The sequence below is a fragment of the Manacus candei genome, unplaced genomic scaffold, assembly GCF_025592945.1.
Source record: "Manacus candei isolate 608988 ecotype Guabito, Panama unplaced genomic scaffold, ASM2559294v1 h1tg000088l, whole genome shotgun sequence".
Classification (NCBI taxonomy): Eukaryota; Metazoa; Chordata; class Aves; order Passeriformes; family Pipridae; genus Manacus; species Manacus candei.
This window is the reverse complement of record NW_026138136.1, coordinates 6790004-6809122: the sequence shown is the minus strand read 5'-3', so window position 1 is coordinate 6809122 and position 19119 is coordinate 6790004. Positions and strand designations below refer to the sequence as shown.

The 19119-nt window shown below is 41.4% G+C and overlaps 1 protein-coding gene across 1 annotated transcript in view; it reads right to left on the bottom strand.

Annotated features, from left to right (window-relative positions):
* LPCAT1 (lysophosphatidylcholine acyltransferase 1) overlaps positions 1-17390 on the bottom strand; it is a 63525-nt gene extending 46135 nt beyond the window's left edge. The window contains exons 1-3 of the mRNA XM_051812744.1: positions 17056-17390; positions 10360-10502; positions 8582-8796 (exon numbers count right to left, since the gene is read on the bottom strand). Of these exons, the coding sequence (XP_051668704.1) occupies positions 8582-8796; positions 10360-10502; positions 17056-17172 (475 nt within the window). The 5' untranslated portion in view covers positions 17173-17390. The remainder of the gene's footprint in view (positions 1-8581; positions 8797-10359; positions 10503-17055) is intronic.
* Between the last annotated feature and the right edge of the window lie 1729 nt (positions 17391-19119).

Below are 19119 nucleotides of genomic sequence, written 5' to 3'. Positions count from 1 at the left end.
CTGCATTAATGGATCAGCCAGTGCTTAAAGCGTGAAGAAAAAACAAACACTATAAGGAATTACAGTCCTGTACTCAGCAAAAGCTGCTGGTTCTGGTGTTATCCTACTGGAATTTTAGCCAGCAACTCACCAAAATCATTCTGTGGCCCTGAGAAACTAATCTGTCAAAACTTACAGCAAGGTCCCAAACATTCAGCCAGCCTCTGAAATATTGCTTTTATCCCCTAAGTTGCCAAAGCTTAGGAAACAGTATATCACAGAAAAGTTACCTTAGTCTTGCACTTATTCCAACATGCCTGCTCTTAGACAATATCTATACAGCAATGCTTGCTAGGGGAGCAAAGATCATCATTGGTCAGCTGGGGTTACTGCTGGGGGAAGCTAAAAAAACCAACCAACCAACCAAAAAAAGCCCACAAACAAAAACCAAAATATTAATACATAAAAAACTGGGAGGAAAAAAAAACCCAAACACAGAACAAGCAATAAAAATAACAAGGGAAACCATATCTGGTATCATAATTGTTTCTTAGTGATGCTACTCCTGAGTTTGTCCTACTGTTGCAAATTACTATTCCATAGCAAAACCATTATAAAATAAAAGAAAGCAAAAGAAGCAAACATCCCCAGCATTCACTCCAAAGTTTCTTTTACGTTAGGCCCAAATGATGCAAATTGGGTTGCTTCAGGCCAAGGAATAAGATAAATCCAGAGCTCCAAGGCTTTGGAGGATTGTTGCAAGCAAGGTCTTCTCTGTAACACAAGAAATTAAGCAAGCAGATAGATTTTACTTAGGGCAACATGACAGAAACATCAGATTACACTAATGTTGTCCGTATCTGAAAACTGTACAGGTAAGTTGTGCATAAACCTGGGAGCTTTACTATTACAACCTTCCCAAAAGCAAGCTACTAAGCTCCAAAGTACTGAAAAAGAACAGAGACAACTGAAAGCTTTGTTTCCTATGGATTTGTCCTGCCTGTTGAATTATATGACACAAAATAGTTCAAACAGTATTTTCATGCAGCTTGCAGAACTTAGTATCTTTTAAACGATCACCTTTTTTCAAATACATGTGTGAAGGCATCACTGTTTCAACCCATCACATCAAATCTTAGACAGGGTGGTCATATTAATTCTTATTTCCTTAGAGATCAGACTAAAAGCTGACAGAATTCTTGTTTTACTATTTAACAGCAACTGAAGATCCTGTAAGACACCAGCTACCAGATCTTTAGTGGTTAAGTCCAACAAGTTAAGTGAAACTGAAACTCTCATCAGTAGGAAGCTGAAAGCACACACCAAGGGAAGGCTAGCTCTGTACTTGCCTTTCTTCATACACTCTTTTCTTAATCACTTTTGAAAACAGAGCACAAGGCTACATAGACCTTTACTCTCGCCACATATTTTCATATTCAGTAAATAGACAGAAATCTGAAAATTCAAAGGCTGTACCAAGTCAATCTCTGCAAGAAAGTCAGGGACAGGGCCAAAGGTTTGTAAAGAAAAGCTGAGAAACATACCAAATAAGTGGACGAGATGAGACTGAGGTCACATGTCAAGTCAAAACACAGGGAGAGCATACCATAAGGTAGTATGTGATGCAAGCAATAGGCAGGACTAGAACAAAGTCAGGCCAGGAGCAAAAAAGCAGCATGCATGAAAATGCACCAGACAGCTGGCATACTGAGCAGCTAAAGGAAACAAGCAGAAGTGTGCAATATGTTTAATAAACAGAACATAATCATATCTTTCTCTACTCAGCAATTTAACTGTCCAAGACTGACTGTAACCAGGTACTGAAGACCACAGCTCAAGTATTCAGAGATTCTGAAAAATGTGCTTGTCCAGCTCCTCTCACACCACTAAAACCACCCTTGAATTATCAATTCTATCATGCAAAGACAGACAACCCCTCAATTCACAAAACTGACCTTGCCAGTGTCAGTCCTGAGGACAGCTGACATGCTGTACTCTACCTTCTTAGGCAGATGCCTACAATTTAAACAGTACTGCCTGTAATTCACTAAAACCTCTGCCTTACAAGGCAGCCAGACCACCACAGATATGCTAACCAACTGAAAGCTGCTCTAGCACAAAACAGCCTTTATTAAGAGAGCCTGCAAAAATTCAATATTGCTTTAATTAATTGCAGGGTGGCAGCTCCAACTGACTTCAGAAATGTAACTCCCATGCAATCAATTTAAGCACCACCTCAGCGCATATGAAAAAAAAAAGGTTTCTCCCTGATGAGTTGAACACATACAGCTGGTGTCAATGAACTCCTTAAGATAACAGCAGAAAAAAATTATTTCACCTTTCTATTTAGAGGCAAATGAGTGTGAGGAAACCTTGTTTCAAATCAAGACAGGAAGTGCTATATAACATACAATAGTATTGTAGCAAACCATTTAAATTATGTTTGGCAGTTACAACCACGTAGTAGATACAGCTACACTGGCAACTTCACCACTGGTTCTGCAAGGCATCAGGGAACACAAAAAGCTATGGAATAGCAATGTGGCACTAAATACAGTTCTTCTCAAAGGTATCCAAACACACACTTTTGAGTAGGCAGTTACATTTTCACCACTGCAGAATCAGCATCAAACGAAGTCACAGATCTGCTGCAAAAGTAGAAAATGATGAACTTGAGGCTTTCACTTGGCCTCTCTCCCAAACAAGACAAAAATCCCATCACATACATTCTCCTGACACACTAAGAGGGCAGCCTCCTGAGGTAGTACAACTGGCTCTGTTTGCATTTAACATGGACGTAAGCTACACAAGTAGCCTTGCAGTGGGCTATCTACTTACAGTATTTACCCCGATTTTTTTCTACTATGGAAAAAATACAGATTATATTATTAGTTGCCCCCTTGTGCATTTTGTATTTAAGGGTACAAAACCATGAAGGCTTTTTAAATGCAGTAATATCTAATATGAAAACCACTCTTTTCTGTAGAGAAAAGAAGAAAAAAAAATCTACAAAGAAGTCAGAAACCTTATAAAAGTTATGGGGGAAAAAACCCATTAAGGCTCCAGACTAAAATTACTTCCTGTGTATATGGACACAGGGACCTTAAAAATGGAAAATCTGAAGCCCACACACACCAAATACATGAAGTTGTATCTATGTACAAAACTCAAGTCAACCAAAATTAGGATCTTTTCCATTTGAAATTATATTGTTCTTACAGAAAAAGAAAAAATTATTATAGTCATGGTACTCTACACGAGATCTGTAAAGTTAGCGGTAGAACATTATTAGAGCAACAAATATACACAGAAACAAATACTGAAGTGTAAGACTAAAATCTGAACCAACCACTGAAACTCAATGCACACCAAGAACTTCTCCAAGTTTGACTAAATATTTAGCAGATGGACCACCTGACAGAAGGGATACCAAGTATTCTTGGTATAGAAGCAGCATTAACAAGAAAACTCCCCTCTCTATTTCCAAAGAGAAAGGCAGGACACATGCAGTCTGCAGTACAAGGAAAAGTCAGTAGTGGGAGGTAAATAATGAGTGTCCTCTTAGCTTTAACAGAAGTAAATTCTGTGGTATTTGGGTTGGTCTTTCAAAATGTAATCTATTTCCCTTAAGGACTTCTTGAGGCACAAAGATCTTTTTTATGTCCCAGAGATTGCTGTTTGCTTTCACACCTGCAATACCTGTACGAGAGCATGGCTGTATGTTTCAGCTTTCTACTGCCAGTCTCAACAGTATTTAAGGCAGGCAGTAGTGTTGGTTTGCAGGTTTCCTACATACTATAGTAACTTCCATGAACCATATTAAAAAGTATGCTGAAAAAATATGATGGTGGTTTAGGCACTCCAGCAGTAGTTTAAATGAGAAGTAATTTTTACTTAATTTCCCAGGACTCCAACCCAAATAATAAAGGCATACCTACAATACACAGACGATAGTGCAACTATTTTAAGTCTTTCCAAGAGAGCTCCTGTGAGGACAGAAATCTTGCAGGGCCATCTGGGTGTCCACAGCCTGAAGGAAACCTTAAATTTTGAAACAGAAGGTTTTAAAGGAAAGGATGAGATGGATAAACTTGGCAACAACTTCAAGATGCTCATCAGAATGGGGGAGCTCATTCGTGTACTCAAAGCAGGCTATAATGCCAACATAGCATAGGAAGCTGGCTTCCATCCTGGCAACCTTAGTGTTTAAAGCTGCTGATTTGCAGTGTATAAAGACAAGAAATCTGTGATGCCTTCACCTTAGAGCAGGTTTTTCCAAAAGGGATTCAAGGACTGTTTTGATGAATCTCAAAAGTACCTGAATGTGAGATTCTCACTGAAGAACTACAGGGTCTACCACAGTTCTCTTCCTTCTGTGCTTTGGAAGGGGTGGGGGAGAGGGAGGGGCATGTGAGTTGAAGGACTAAAGGATTAGGTTCCATAAAAGAGCTGATGAGTAATTTGACATCTTTTAAGGTTTGAAATGAAAACACACCCAGCTACTAAAGCATAAATATTTCCCCCAAATTACTTATTTCTTCTCTTTTAGTCATGATGCTTTAGAAAAGCCTATAATGTCCTTTCAAAAGATGAGCTTGAACAAAAAGTCACGAGTTTACTAGATGTGGAAAAAACCACCCATGACAGAATTGATAGTTTTACAGCACAGTGTGATTCTCCCTTCCTCTACAGCTCTTCTGTATTGGGCCAAACAGAAATTACCTCCTTCCTCTTTATAAACTTAAGCTAACATATCCCCCCCTTCGTTTCACAACTACTAAATCCCTCTTCTTTTCAGAGGGTGATGTTAGAGATGCTGAGAAGTTGCTTAAAGTTTAAACTAGCTTATCACCTTAAATTTAGTTTCTAAAAGTTCACATCACTGAAGACGTTCAAATCACAGAAGTGATCCAACAAAATCCCCATAAACCCACCTCTTCCTTCTTATTGAAGCATTTCTGCAGCAGCACTGACCACTTCAGCAATGAAAAATTACTTTTTCCCAGGTTGCTTCAACAGTCAAAAATAAGGCAGTGTAACTATCCAGAATTTATGCAAAAACCTTGTCCTGACTTAAAGTGAGATTCAGCAGACAAAACAGGAAAGTGTAAGGATTTGTGCTGATAAATTAATTGATCTGACTTCTTCAGTCCATGTAAGGTATAACAGACTCCTAGATGTCATCTTCCCAGCTGCACGTTTCACACTTAAGTGGTCAGGAGAATTTCACATCTCCAATCTACCAAAGCTCTGGAAAGTCACTGCATGGAAACATATGTCTTCCTTCAGCATCATGATGTCTGTTTGGCATACTCTACTTCCTAGATACTGACTTTTTTTTGGTTGAAATCTTGTTTTTATTTGGGTAAGCAGTTCCTCCTCAGAGTTTGTTAAACCTGTGTGTGTGCAGAGTGGATAATTTTCTTCACTACTGACCACTAACTGAAGAGTTCAATACTCTTCTGTCAGAACAAAAGTGCATTTTTAAATTTGAGTTTTCTTCTCTTTGTTTTCCTAAAGAGGAAGATGTCTGTAAGAGTCACAAGACTTAAGTCTGCTTCTGAAATTGGACTTTGTGGTCCAGAAGAGGGGCCTTCAAGTTAGAAAGCAATAAAACACTCATGCATAAGCACACTTGTGGAATGTTCCAATCCCATGAAGAACAGGCTTTTAATAATCTGGACTTGTAAGTGGATCAGAAGCTTCCACGACTAGCAAACTAAGGGTACAATAATACAGTTCCAGAAACCTATTAAAGTATTTGCAGAACCAATCTTAGTAACCAGTTAGCAATCAGATCTTTTTGCACCTGCTAAAGCACCTGATCCCTTTGATATAGAACGTACAATGTCCCAATAAACACTGTCATTACACCAAAAAGCCGACTTATTTATATCAAAGTCCTTGTCCTTGAAAACTATCTTCAAATTTCCCCTGTCATGTCATTTTTTACATGTCTGAGTCTGTTCAGAGAGTTAAATAAATGTACTTCATTCAAAGCTTCCCAGAAGGTTCTGAATGACCATTAACAAGACTCAATTAACAGATAGGAAGGTTAGGATTATCGGTGACTGGCTACAAAACTTTACTGGAGACGGTATAACAAGTCTGCAAGACTTACAAAACTGAAGAACATAAAAACCAATTCTGACCTCTCTGGGATAAATTCTAGATGAATGTCTAGAGTGTTGACAATTCACAAGGCAATCCAATAAAAACATAAGCACCTTTCTACAGATAGACAGCATGAGAGAAATATAATTTTTTAACTTTTTTTTATTTTTTCATGCGTGTGTCTGTAGAGAAGTGTAAATAACATTAGGATTAAAAAACTAGATCAAAGAAGATAGCACTATTTGCTTCACAGAAAACTTCTTTCAAGCAGAAAAATAAATAAGTAAATGACAACTTCACTAGAAAGTTTTCACTAATTTTTAAGGCAAACTAATCTATATAGTGATTACTCACCTCTCTGTTAAGGTCCATTTACTTAAATAACACAAGCTGCTGTAATTAGTGTTGCTCATACAAAAGTACTCCTCTAAAAACAAAAAAGGTTTTTGAACTCTGAATCCCAGTTACGACCCTTGCTATGCCTCATTTCTGTGGCATTTTTGTGAATACTTTAAAAGGGACTACATAACTTTTGTGGCTGCATAACATAAAGCAAATGCAATGATACAGGACAAAACATCCATTTATTTGACTGCACTGTACATTCCAGTAATATTCCACCAAATCACTACATGTTTTCTGTTTTTCTGTAACTGGTTTTACTCACACATGAACAAAATCAAGTGAATAATTTTTAAAATGTATTGTAATAAGACTAGACTTTCAAAACAATTCTTTAAAAGTTACCTTAAATTAGGTACATAGAAATAGTTTTAACTACTTGATGTGCATTATTTGCGTTTCATTCAGTGGAACTGCAATCTCCATATCCCTACGAATTCTCCTCAGGCTTTCCCACTATTTCCCACTGAATCTACAACGTGGGTAGTTAAGTACCCATTACAGCATTCTGTCAAATGCCATTCTGCCAAATGCCATTCTGCCATTTCATCACATTTCAGTAACACAACATGGCCAAGAGTTACCTCATCTAGTTTGGGTCCTCCATACAGTCCACCTTCAAGTCAAATGGAGTTCCACACAGACTACTTTATTTTGCTGAGCCAGCAATTACTAAACAGCAAATTGAGTCACCCGAGAAAGAAGATAAATCTTCCATGTCTGCTTCTATGTCTGGCCTGCTTCTAGAGCCTAAGCTGGCCTGGATACACCTATGCCATATGAGAGTGCCAACAGACTGTCTCACAACAGTATCTTCTCTCAGTACTTGACAAGGGTGTTCATTTTCCTTTTGTTTTCACACTATGCTTGTTTGCATGCATCCGTTTTCAAAAGCACATGCTTGCACCCTTTTTGTTCAAAGCATCTATTCATTTTTACACAGATTTTTCACTGCCACAAACTTCTAAACTCTATTAAGATATTCAATGAAATTGAGATACAGCTCCAGTTCCAGCCTGAGCTTTACCTGATACAGGCAGACCTTTATAACATAGGACTCTCAACATGAAACTTCCATGTGTAACCATTCACCATTTCCGGCCACGTCTCAGCTTCAAGTTTGGAATGCAACCTCAAGAACACATTGTCTAATGAAATTTTAGGAGGACGTCAACACCAACAGCCTGATTCCACTCAGTTGCAAAGGAAGCCAAAGCTTTCATTTAGACTTTTAAACTAAAGAGTCCTACCCAAGGCCAGAGTGAAATCTTTTGTCATTTTTATATTCCCCACAAAATCTACATAATGAGATGAAGGGAGATTCTTTGAACTTTGCCAGCTGCTAGACACAATACGATGGACTTACCCAAAATGCTTCCACACAGATTTTGTTTAGAAGTCTACAAGCCCAAAAAAATTGCACTTTTTTTTTTTTTTGGCACAACTGCACCAAAAGTCACATATATCTCTCAAACATTTGTGAGAATTTACACTGAAAAATGATAATACAAGATACTATTCAAACACTACTGACTCAGGCATCTGCTCTTCTCATGACTAAATCTGAGCGCACAACAATCTGCTCTTGCTCATCTCTCACACCCTGCCAGAAACAAACTCTGTGATGCATGAAGGATTAGAAGCACTCCCTCAAGGCAGGGTACCATTCAGAGCAGACAACATTCCTAAAACATATTTCTGGCATGGCATGCCAGCTCACACCGAGTAAGGAGTTTTGGTGGACTTTCTCTCTAGCATCAGTCTTTGCTTCCATAGGCCCATCCTAATTTGCTTTTCTATCTGTCAGGTCTTAGAATGTTGCAATTTTACTGCAAATTTAACCTGAGTTCTCTAGGATTGCTTTGACTTCATACAATGATTCAATTTTGGAGAAAGGGGAAAAAGAACAACATCTCCCCCAATTTTTTCCTATCAACATTCCAAGTAGATCGGTTTAAAAAAAAAATCTCACCATAGGTTATAGCAAATTTTTCTTTGTGTTTCAGTCCTTCTCATACAAAGCCAGTGAACTTCCTAAGCAATGATTTTTGATTGTTCTTGAAAAATCAAGTATCGACCAACTTACTTCCCCAAACAGGAATATCTTTGCTTTCTGCTTTCATCACAATGGAGGCGAAGGTCATAGTTACTGGAATGGCATCAAAGTAGGAAGAATGGGGAGCCACAGTTAATATTGCTGCTTCTGCTGGCAGTGCCCGTCTGCCTTTAACATTTATCCAGTGGAATCCACCAGCAAGCCACATCATTCTCATGATTGCCTTCAGCAAAACATCCACTATCCTGTAAAGAGTTGAGAAAACGGTTATGCTGCTACAGGAATACCTTACTACAATGAAAAGAAAAACATTGCTTAAAAACTTTATATACATGAGAAAAGTACAGACAGGATCCGATGCTTAAACAGAGCTTCAACACTGCACAGACTTCTAGTAGATTTAAGACCACTTTCAAGGTAAGATGCTGTTCAATTAATTTTATGCCTGAATATTAATCCATTTTAATCACAGTAAGATTGGCATTTATTTTATCATTAAACTAATTTTTATTCAGGCTATGAATGTTGAGTTTCTTCTACAGAATGCCTAATGTTTTCTAGTAACACTTAAAAAGCTGTAATAAATTGAGTCCTAGAATACCGCTAGAATGCAATAACCCTGATTCTTGGTTTCAAGTTTATCCAAACAAAATAGTGGAGAAATGTAGGGCAGAGATTCTCAAATACAGGAATGCCTGTAGAATACATATGAGAGCACCGGAAATATTTTGCTTTCTTCCCTATTCTCCAACTCCTCCTAAAGTGTTTTGGGTGATGTGTTTTTGTTTTTTTTGCTTTGTGGAGGTTTGTTGGTTGTGGCTTTTGTTTTGTTTGTGGTTTTGTTTATTTGTTGGTTTTTTTGTGGAGTTTTGGTTTTCTGTTTTTTTTTAAAGGTTCTGATAGTCATAAAAAGAGAAACTTTAAACCAACAGAGTATAAAACCCAAACACAACAAATTGTTACACTTACAGGGACTGGGAAGCTGGGGAGCAGGGTGACACTGAAAACTGGATTAAATGGGGGAGGGACAATTTAAAAGGATTTAAAATAACTGTATGCAAGACTGAAGGCAGTCCATGACTCCTTTAGTTATTATACTGACATCACTACGAATGAAATGTAAAGTGACACGCCTCTGTGGTTCTCAACCTCCTTCCCTCCTGTGATGCAAAACACAATCAGCTTCCCTCATGCTAGTGTTAGACCCTAATTTTAAAGTTCTCTACAGACAAGGTTATACACTCTTCCTTTCTTGCTCCTCAAATGGCAGTATTCATGGATGGGCGAACACTATCTTCTTACCTGCTATCTTAATCAGCATTCCAATATCAAAACAAGTACAGACTTTTAATAAGCACTAAAGTATGGGGCAAGCCCTCAGGCAATCAACACAAGTTTTGTCAACTCACCACAGGGTAGAAAACAATGGGGTGAAGCAGTGTAAAATAATGATTTAGAATATGAAATCTGGGCACATTCCATAGAGTCAATCTTCATAACCAGAAGTTGACATTACAAGAATAGGTGAAAGTGAAGGATGTCACAACAAAGCTTCACACTATATACTCAATAAAGATAAGAAGCCAGAGATACCAATTTTTCTCCCTGTAATTCTTGGGTCACCTGGTAAATCCAAGAGTTGAGGTATCTTAGTTTCCCATCGGAGGAAAGTGTTTAATTTTTATATTTTTCTTTTGAAGAGAAAAGCACATCTCTGAGACAGAGATGAGGTATTTCCCATCTTCTCTATTTCAAACTGCTGAACTATATGATGGTTCTCTTAGTAGTTCATCACATCAGTGACTCACCTTCTCCACCAGGAGAGGGGCTTTTCAAGCTCTTGCTCATCAGATCCCATTGAAGCAAGGAATGCAAAAGGCCAGGCCAGCAACATCATAAAAGCAGCAAAAAAGAGTCGGATAGGAAACAGAGTCAAGGTCATGAAGGCAATCTGCAAAACAATAGTAAAAAAAAGAGCATTATTCTAACACAATCTCAGACTGAAAAAGTCACCCATTCCTAGAAACTGGTATCAAGTCTTAAATGAAAAATACCTAATATTAAGAACAGTAGAACGTGACTCAATTGCAAACAAATAATTGTGGGGTATGCACAACAATTTTGTATTCACAATCTTAGCTGAAACACAACGTGTTCAATAGAGCTAATGGAGTTTTAGCTTTCCACTCTTCTGCTTACCCTCTGTTTGTCAATGAATACAGCCTCATGCTCTTTTTCCCTTTCTGCAGCCTCACGTAAAGCAAATATTTAGCATGAGTGTGTTGTAAATTTTGTTGCACTACAGAGAAGTCAGTCAATCACAGCAGCTACCAGACAGTGATGTACACTTCAGCAGGGTGCACTCATACAGCAAAACAGGATGCAAATGGGAAATCTCTTCCTCTCTAGTATGTTCTTTGAACCAGAAGTTGTGGGAATACTGTACAGAGACCCCTGGACAAAGATCCAGACATGTATAGGATTTTAAGCTCCAGGTCTGCGCTACGAGGCACAACTCCCTGGAAAGCAGAGGTTTCCAAGAAATTATCCTCCTCTAGGAAGCCATGGTGAAGCCAGTTGCTTCTGCACCTCCTCCTAGCACTCTGGTTCTCAGAGAGGCCATTCCCTGACAATCAGCCCTCTTCCTTCAACTCTGCTGAAAAACATGTCATGCTGGAACTTCTCCCTCAGTCTTTCAAAGAATTCTCCCAAAAGTAGAGTCTTTCCTGAGCTGTTTGGAGTTATTTCCAACTGTCCTCCAGAAAACACTATCTGTGCAGTGATCCACTTGCTCCAGGGAACAGTTCCACGGTCCAAGTCACATCTTTCTCACTCAGAAGATAGGAAGAAAGACAAAAAAACCCTCTTAAAGTGGAGGGGGTACAGCTTCAGGACTAGCTAAGGGAAACAGAGGGAACTGAAAACTGTTTGAAGCTGACTGAGGTAGCACCAATGTTCCTCCAGCTGTACAATGGAGGCTAACAGAAGATGAAGACACTAGGAAGCAAGGGCCATGTAAAGAGAATTTAAAAGTAAATATGCTACATATTCACAGGTGTAACTAAATAAGGTTAAAAAAAAAAGCACTTTTCAGCATCACAATGGCTGGGCAAAAATGAGTAACAGGCATAAGCTGCTGTCTCATGTTATGCTTAATCTGACGAATCTCCAGGCTGCTGTGGAAAGCTTTATTCATATTCTTCTCTTCCCTGATGCAGATCCAGTCATCATGCAGCTCAGTTTCCCATTGATCAGTTCCCAATTCCTCTCACTTCCCAAAACAGCTCAAGAACTACCTCACCCTGCAGCTGCACATATCTGTAAATCTAGGGAGGGAGCATACAACAGAAGAAAAGCCCAAGGTATCAGTTTCAAGGCCTAAGCTATCAGCCCACTGCAATACCAGATTTTACAGTGATGGTTCAGACCGGCAGTGTTACAAGACATCATCCTGTAACAATAAAGGTCTCACTCCCCAAACCAGGATTCCAGTCCTTGTGTAGACTGCTTTAGTTTGCAGAACTGATAGAAAAAGGATTTTTTTTTTCTTAGATAGGCTATTTTCTCAGACAAAATAGTAAAACTTCACACACTGCAATGGTCAGATGAGCGCCAAAGTTATACCAACTCACACAACTCTGCATCCACAGAGAAGACCACCATGTCTGGAAGCAGATAGGGGAGCTTTCTGGAGATGAGAGAACAGCTGCCTTCTAAGGTCTTAAAATGAGAAGGACCAGCCATCAAGAAATAAGGGAAACAAAATGCAGGTGAGGACACAGTCCTCTGGGATTCACACTCTCTCCCCTCCCACTCCTCGAAGTCTCCTCCTATACCAAGGCAAAGCCAAATGGTAGGTGACTGGTAGTGAAATATTCCATCCTTTGCATCTCTGTAGCAATCCTTTGGATCAAGATCATTTTAGTGCCACATCACAGAAGGGAAGCAGTACTTGCGTCCATCACGTCATGAAAGGTAGCATAAATGTGCAGAAAAGGCCTCTTGATCTTCCAAAGACAGCATTGGTGGTAATGGCCAGCAAGAAGGAAGTGCACCAAGTGTGCAGGATTTGGCTGTGACACCAGCCTCTTTTTAGCAGGTGGTAGTTCAGTACCTGTCCACATAAGAAATTTGGTAGGAGAGAGAAATATACTTAGCCCCTGAAGGAGGTAAGGAATCGTGAAAGACACTAACATTTGAAAACCAGTTCAGTCTACATCTATATTCAGACATCTTCCTGGGTAAGAAAGCTTCTATCCTGTAAAACAGGATAGTACAGTAATAGTGTCAGTGTCAGACAGAAAAAGGGATAAGATCCTGTCCCCACTGGCTATTGTCAGCAATCAGAATGCAGGAGATACACACTTCTGGTCTGACCTTGTACAGATATCTTATGTTGAAGATCACATCTTTACACATTTAGGACATTCACCCAGACACATCTCCTATTAAAATTACAAATTCTGCCTGCTAATAAGTCATATGTAAACAGATGTGTTTTGAGATACATTTAAAAAACCCTAAAGGTGCATTTGGAGCTGTATTTTGGGAGGTTCAGCTTATGATCAAAATTCTCAAGAGGGGTTTGACTACAGCTTATTTAACATTTGCTGGTCTACAGGATCCAACTTACTTTTTCAGAAGTTGAAGTGTAAACTGTGAAAGACCCATGGACAGCAGGAAGGGAGCGGATGGTCTTACAGCTTGTAACAGAAGGCTGCCCTGGGAAACTGATCTCCACTCTGCCATCAGAATGGCTTCAATCTAATGTAAGGCAAGTCACTTAAACTAAAAAGGTATCATATCTTCTCCTTGTTTAGAGACTCTGCATTCAGATTTGAGTGTGAACTCACGATGAAGGTATAAAATATGGACTTAAAAGGGACTTAAGTTCTTCAGAAGACCCAGAGCAAGAGAATCAGAGAGTACCCTCGTTTCTACTTCTGTGGGTCCATTTCCTGTCTTGAAATCCATTATCATACCTCTCACGCACAGAGAGGCAGGAAAAAATGCAACTTTGAAATTAGCGATAGTGAGAAATATCATTAAAAATCAGTTTATCCATAACAAAATTTCCATGACTTGTTATAAAGTAATTGTAACGTACTGAAAAAAGGAAATAGTATTTGACATGGTAGAAGTTTTGATTTTTCTTTTACACATATCAGATAGAGATTACATCTTGCCCCACACTTTTACTTCTTCCCTATAGCACAACTCAAAGATGGCACTGAAGGAGCTATGAATTCATCCCTCAGCAATTCTCTTTCCCACTCTCCAAATTCCCCACTAGACACATTCATGGAAACAAACAGAGGAGTAGAAATTTTTATGTGCAACTAAGCCAAGCTAAGAGACCACTGCTGCTAAAGAAAGTGGTCCTGTTCACTCCCTCCTCCATCCTCCCCTTGAGTCAGCTCTAGCACTTATGTGAACTTGCAACCAGAGAATATAGCTCATTAGTGGGGGGAAAAAAAGCCATCCCAGCAAAAGAAAACAATCAGAACACAGAAAAACACAATGATATGCTGGTTTAATGAGCCAAATCAGCTCACCAAGGCACCAAATGAATGCCAGCATTGGTGAAATAAAAGGGCCAGAAACACTGGAAGCAAGGAAAACGGCATCATACTGTGTTTTTAAATAGCAGGGAAACAAAGCTATGGACAGTTAGTAACAGCTCAGCTCCGGTAATGCTTCTGCCTGTTCTGCAGCAGTAACTAGAATTAAGAGCTTTGACTTACGTGTTGGTGCCTAGAAGAAATTCATGGTTAATGAAATCATGTCTGTCTTCTTCTCAGAAAAGATCTTTTTATTACAGTACCAAAATAAAACAAGTAGCTTCAAGAATGACCCCTACTGTCACCCTCAGATCAGAGTAAAATAGCCATCATTTCTACAGGATGAATGAGATTCAGTTCTGAAACAGCCTCACTGCTTTTATGCTCCTGTAATCTCCCAGATTATAAATTTTATAAAGTCAATAAAAGACGATGTGAACAGTTCCTCCACAGTCAAAAGGATTTCTTTTTGCTGTTCTTCCCCTTTATGGTTGTTTTGCCATCGTACTTTCAATCTTTCTTTCGCTCCCACAGTCTCAGACTGAAACATGCTAAAATGCACTTACTTTTGAGTTGTATTAATGAATAAAAAAGCTAGTCTAACCTCTTGCAAAATGCAGGACGAGGTTGTAGGGAAGATAATGGGGCTATCTGGCAGACCATCAGCAACAGACAACACACCTTCAGACAAAGAAGTCTTGTCTCCCAGTTTCCTGTGCTTCCTATTTCTTGTACCTGCATTCCTGACTTTCCTCGATAGGCTCTGCAATCCCAAATGTCCTCCGCTAGATTCACAGGACAGACAGAAAAGCCTGTGACACAATATGTGCCCACAGCTGAACAGGAAGTGAGTTCAGCTGTAGCTGGCCAGGACTGTATGGAAGAGAGCATGCACTGCCATAATTCACCCTGGGGAGCACTTCTTGTGGGAGCATTTCTCACAAGTGGAACAGTTCCACACCTGTTCTTTAACAGCTTCTATCTCAAGTACAACTTTTAATTGGTGAAGAAGCTGGAAAAGCATGATTGAGGCAAAGAAGAAAATCTATCACAGTTCCGTTTGTCAGCTTACATGCTTTTTCCTCACATACAACTGCGAAAATAAGACTGTAAGAAAGGTTGGGTTCAAGAAATCGGTGCTGCTGTGTATCAATAAAATATAACTCACTTAAAAAGCAAGACCGAGACCCGCTCTTTGGCAAGGCAGCTATTCCCTTGGTCTGTGCACCGTCAAAAATTACAGAGCTTTAAGCGCATCTTGCAGTTTTCACTGAATGTAATAAATCCTTGAAGTCCATTAGCAAAGCTCACATTTTGTACAGATACACAGGGCAGCCCACACAGAAGGCAGATATGTTCTACAACCAGTCACTTCACTGATGAAGCACCTAAAAGTCTGTCAGGACTAAGAACAGATCAGCAATGCTGATAGCTCCTATAAGACTCAATACTGCAAAAACTGTAAAACTGATACTCTGCTCTCCCAGCAGTATTTTCAAAATTTCTTATAAATAACCAAGTAGAAAGTAACAGTTAAAAAATATAATAACACTGCAAAATGAAATATTGTTATAACTGGACACAATTCTTGTCCCTATGAATACATGCTATCTTTGCTTCTCTCTGCTCCTTGAAAGACTTCTACCTCATTAATTACATAGAAAACGTGACTTCAGGAACAAAGTAGGGGAACACTGAAAGGAAATCATTACAACTATGCAATTTATTGAGGAAGCCCAAGGTATAAACTAAATGCAGCAAATGACAGACACCTTTTCTCACTTTTGTGGCTCAAGCAACAGTTTCTCAGTAACCACTGAATACATACTGGGAAACTTGATTAAAAAAGTAAAAATCTTTTCTACTGGAGTCTACTATAAATTCCTTGGCTGCCAGATACGTAACATGAGGCACATTCCAATGTTTTTTAAGTCAAGCCATACATATCTTGTGTTAAATATCTAGACAGGGCATTGCAACAACGAACTTCACTCAAAATGTAATTAAATCAAAGTCAGATCTAGAGCACCTTGATCCAAAAGGTTCGCTATTAGTGGATCTTAATTTCCAATATCGATAGGTACTGTACGCTGTTACACTCCCAAAACAACAGCTTTAAAGAACTTAAGTATTACAGTGATGGAAGTCACAGAAATGGCCAGCCCCTCATAAGGTGAGTCTCCGGCGGTATTTCTCTCTCCAGCAAGTGACCCAGATCTTACCGAAAGCCTAAGACAAGGGCCATGCCCTTTGAATACCCAGCTACCTACTGCTCACAGTGCGAGGCGAGTGAGGCTGAGGCACAGAGGGGGCGGAAAAAAACCCCAACCAATCAACCAAATAAAAAGCCATGCAACTGCAAATTTGCATCTTAATACTGCTTCCTGTCATCTCACCGCTACCTGTACAATGCCTAAATTACGCCGCAGGGACTATTTACCTGGGAGCCAAACTTGGGCTGCACGGGATGCCTCGGCCCAGGGTTAATACCTCAACCTGACGGTGGAAACCATGGGCTCCGCAGGGCCGCTTCTCCGCCCCCCATTAAAAGCCAAACCAAACCAAAAGAAAAAAAAACCAAATACAAACCAAACCCACTAAAAAACAAAAAAAAAGGAAAGAAAAGAAAACAAAAACCCACAGGGTTTTTTTCCTTTGAAGAAGGCATCGGAGCACAAGTTGAGGCGCTACAGCATCACAGCCGCCCCCAGCCCCCCGCCCGCCCCGGGCACGGTGCCGCCGCCCCCGCCCGCCCGCAGCCCCCGCCCGCCCCGCACACACGCACACACGGAGGCACCGGCTGCCCCCGGCTCTCCCGGCCCCTCGGGCTCACAAAGCGCCGGCGGGGAGCTCCAGCCCCCGCCGCAGGACGCGGCCCGCCGGCCGGAGCGCCCCGGGGCCACGGCGCGGAAGGAGGAGGGGGGGGGGCCCGCTCGCCCCTACCTTGGCTTTCTCCAGGGGGCTGAAGCGCAGCTGGTGCACGAAAGGGCTCCGCGGCGGCGGCCCGCGCTCCCGGCTGCCGCCCACGCAGCATCCCCGGCCCCGGCTGCTCAACTTCATGGCGGGGCAGGACCCGGCGCGGGAGAGGGCGCGGGCGCTGCGAGGCGGCCGCCGGTGCCCGGGCAGCAGCGGGCGGGAGTGCGGGAGAGCGGGCGGGGACTGCGGGCGGCACCGGCGGCCGGAGCGCTCCCCACTAGACGCCGGCCCCCGCCCTGCCGCGCATGCGCCCTGCGCACCGGCTACAGCGGCTCGGCTGGGCGCCGGTTTCCGCGTCGTGTGGGAATGGGAAGCGGGTGGGAATGGGAAGCGGCGTGGGTAAGGGCGGGGGAGGGGGGGCTGGCCGCGCACCCTCCCGCCCTCCTTCCCTCCGCCCACCCAACCACCCACCTACCCACTCTGGGAGCGTCCCCCTCGGGCATGCCGGGAGCGCGGCCCCGCCCGGCGGGATGAGGGGCGCCGCCCGCCCGCTGCCGGGGTCCGCGGAAGCGCAGCATCAGCGTCGCCGGTGGGAGTGGGGGCAGTGTCGCGAGGGGCGGCCACGGGGACCTGGGGTGGGGGCTGGCATCTCGCTCAAACCCCGGCGCGGGGGTGCTGCTGGGCGTGGGGTGACGGAGGGGAATTTTAAAAAAAAACCCCGAGGAATAGAAAGGGCTGAGGGATGCGAGTCGCTCCGGGATGGAGGTGATCCTTAGGTGCCGCGGCTGTAGCGGGGCGCGCTGCCGGCGGTGCTGAATGAGCATCGCCGGCGTACCTGGGAGAAGACAGGTGCTGTGCCGGCATCACTTGGCTGGCGCTGGGGAGGTCCGCGGGGAGACGGCTGTTGCGAGCGAATCTAGACAGTTTTAATGATGTCTGGCTAATTTGCACCTTGGGATCTTGGCTGAGTTGCCTGAGGAAGTAGCTAAGCTTGGGGTTTAATAAATCTTTAAATATAAAATATGTTCTCGAGAAGTGAAACGAACAAACCCACTCGTGTTCTGCCCACTTTCAGAAGACCAAGCAGGGTGACCCGTGCTGTTCTCGACTGTTTAACAGCAACCAGAGGGAAAGCAAGGGAAAATATGTAAACGATTTGATAAGAAATATGTGAGATATCCTTAATATGAATCACCTCACTTGACTTACAAACCAGTTCTGATAGCCTTATTCAGTGACATTTGCAGGTAAATTGATAAAAGTAACTGCAGAAACATTATGGCTACTGTTTTTAATGATTAGGCTTAGAACTGCAAAATGGTCTCCGAGTCCTATGTTTAATACCAAATATACTTCTAATGGCTAATGCTTTTGAATGGTTAATGTGTTAAACAAAGAAATCCTTTCTGACTTTTGAAAGAAAATTTTTCGGAGGTTAGTCTTCATGGGTTTGGGGTTTGCAAGGTTCTGCAGGCTCAGCATCTTTTAAGGTTTTTATGAAATATCCAGAATAAACTCACTTTGTTAATAGCAAATCCGTGGATGTGCTAAATGGTAACTTGGTAAACTACTGTGAGAGCAACTGCAATGTCATCTGGACTGCTTAGTAAAATTAATACTTTCAAACAGGCTGTTACAGCCAAATGTGTAAGCCAAATTTACAGCCAAATTTTCCAAGGATGCAAGCCACACCTCTGGAATGAGAGGTTAGGTCTTAAAAAACGTCATCTAAAAACCATATCAAGCAAACTATTATAGATAAGGTCCCAGTGCAACGTGTCCAGTATGAGTGTTGGATGTACTACCTGGATTACTGTGTGTATTAATGAGACTGATAGTAGAACTAGGTGTGTGGCTCTTGACATTAAAGATCAAGTCATGCAGAAAAGACCTGCCAAAGGACTCCAGCACTGGAGGAAATATAAAATACGTTGAAAAAGCATTATCGATTTGTCAAAAAGATCTGCAAGATTTGGCATGCTAAAGCTTTTTGAAATGGTTGAAAAGAACACAGAATAGAAATCAGTGTTTGGGAGCTGAGATAACCTAATGCAATTATAATAGTTCAATCACGAACAAGATCCTTAGTTC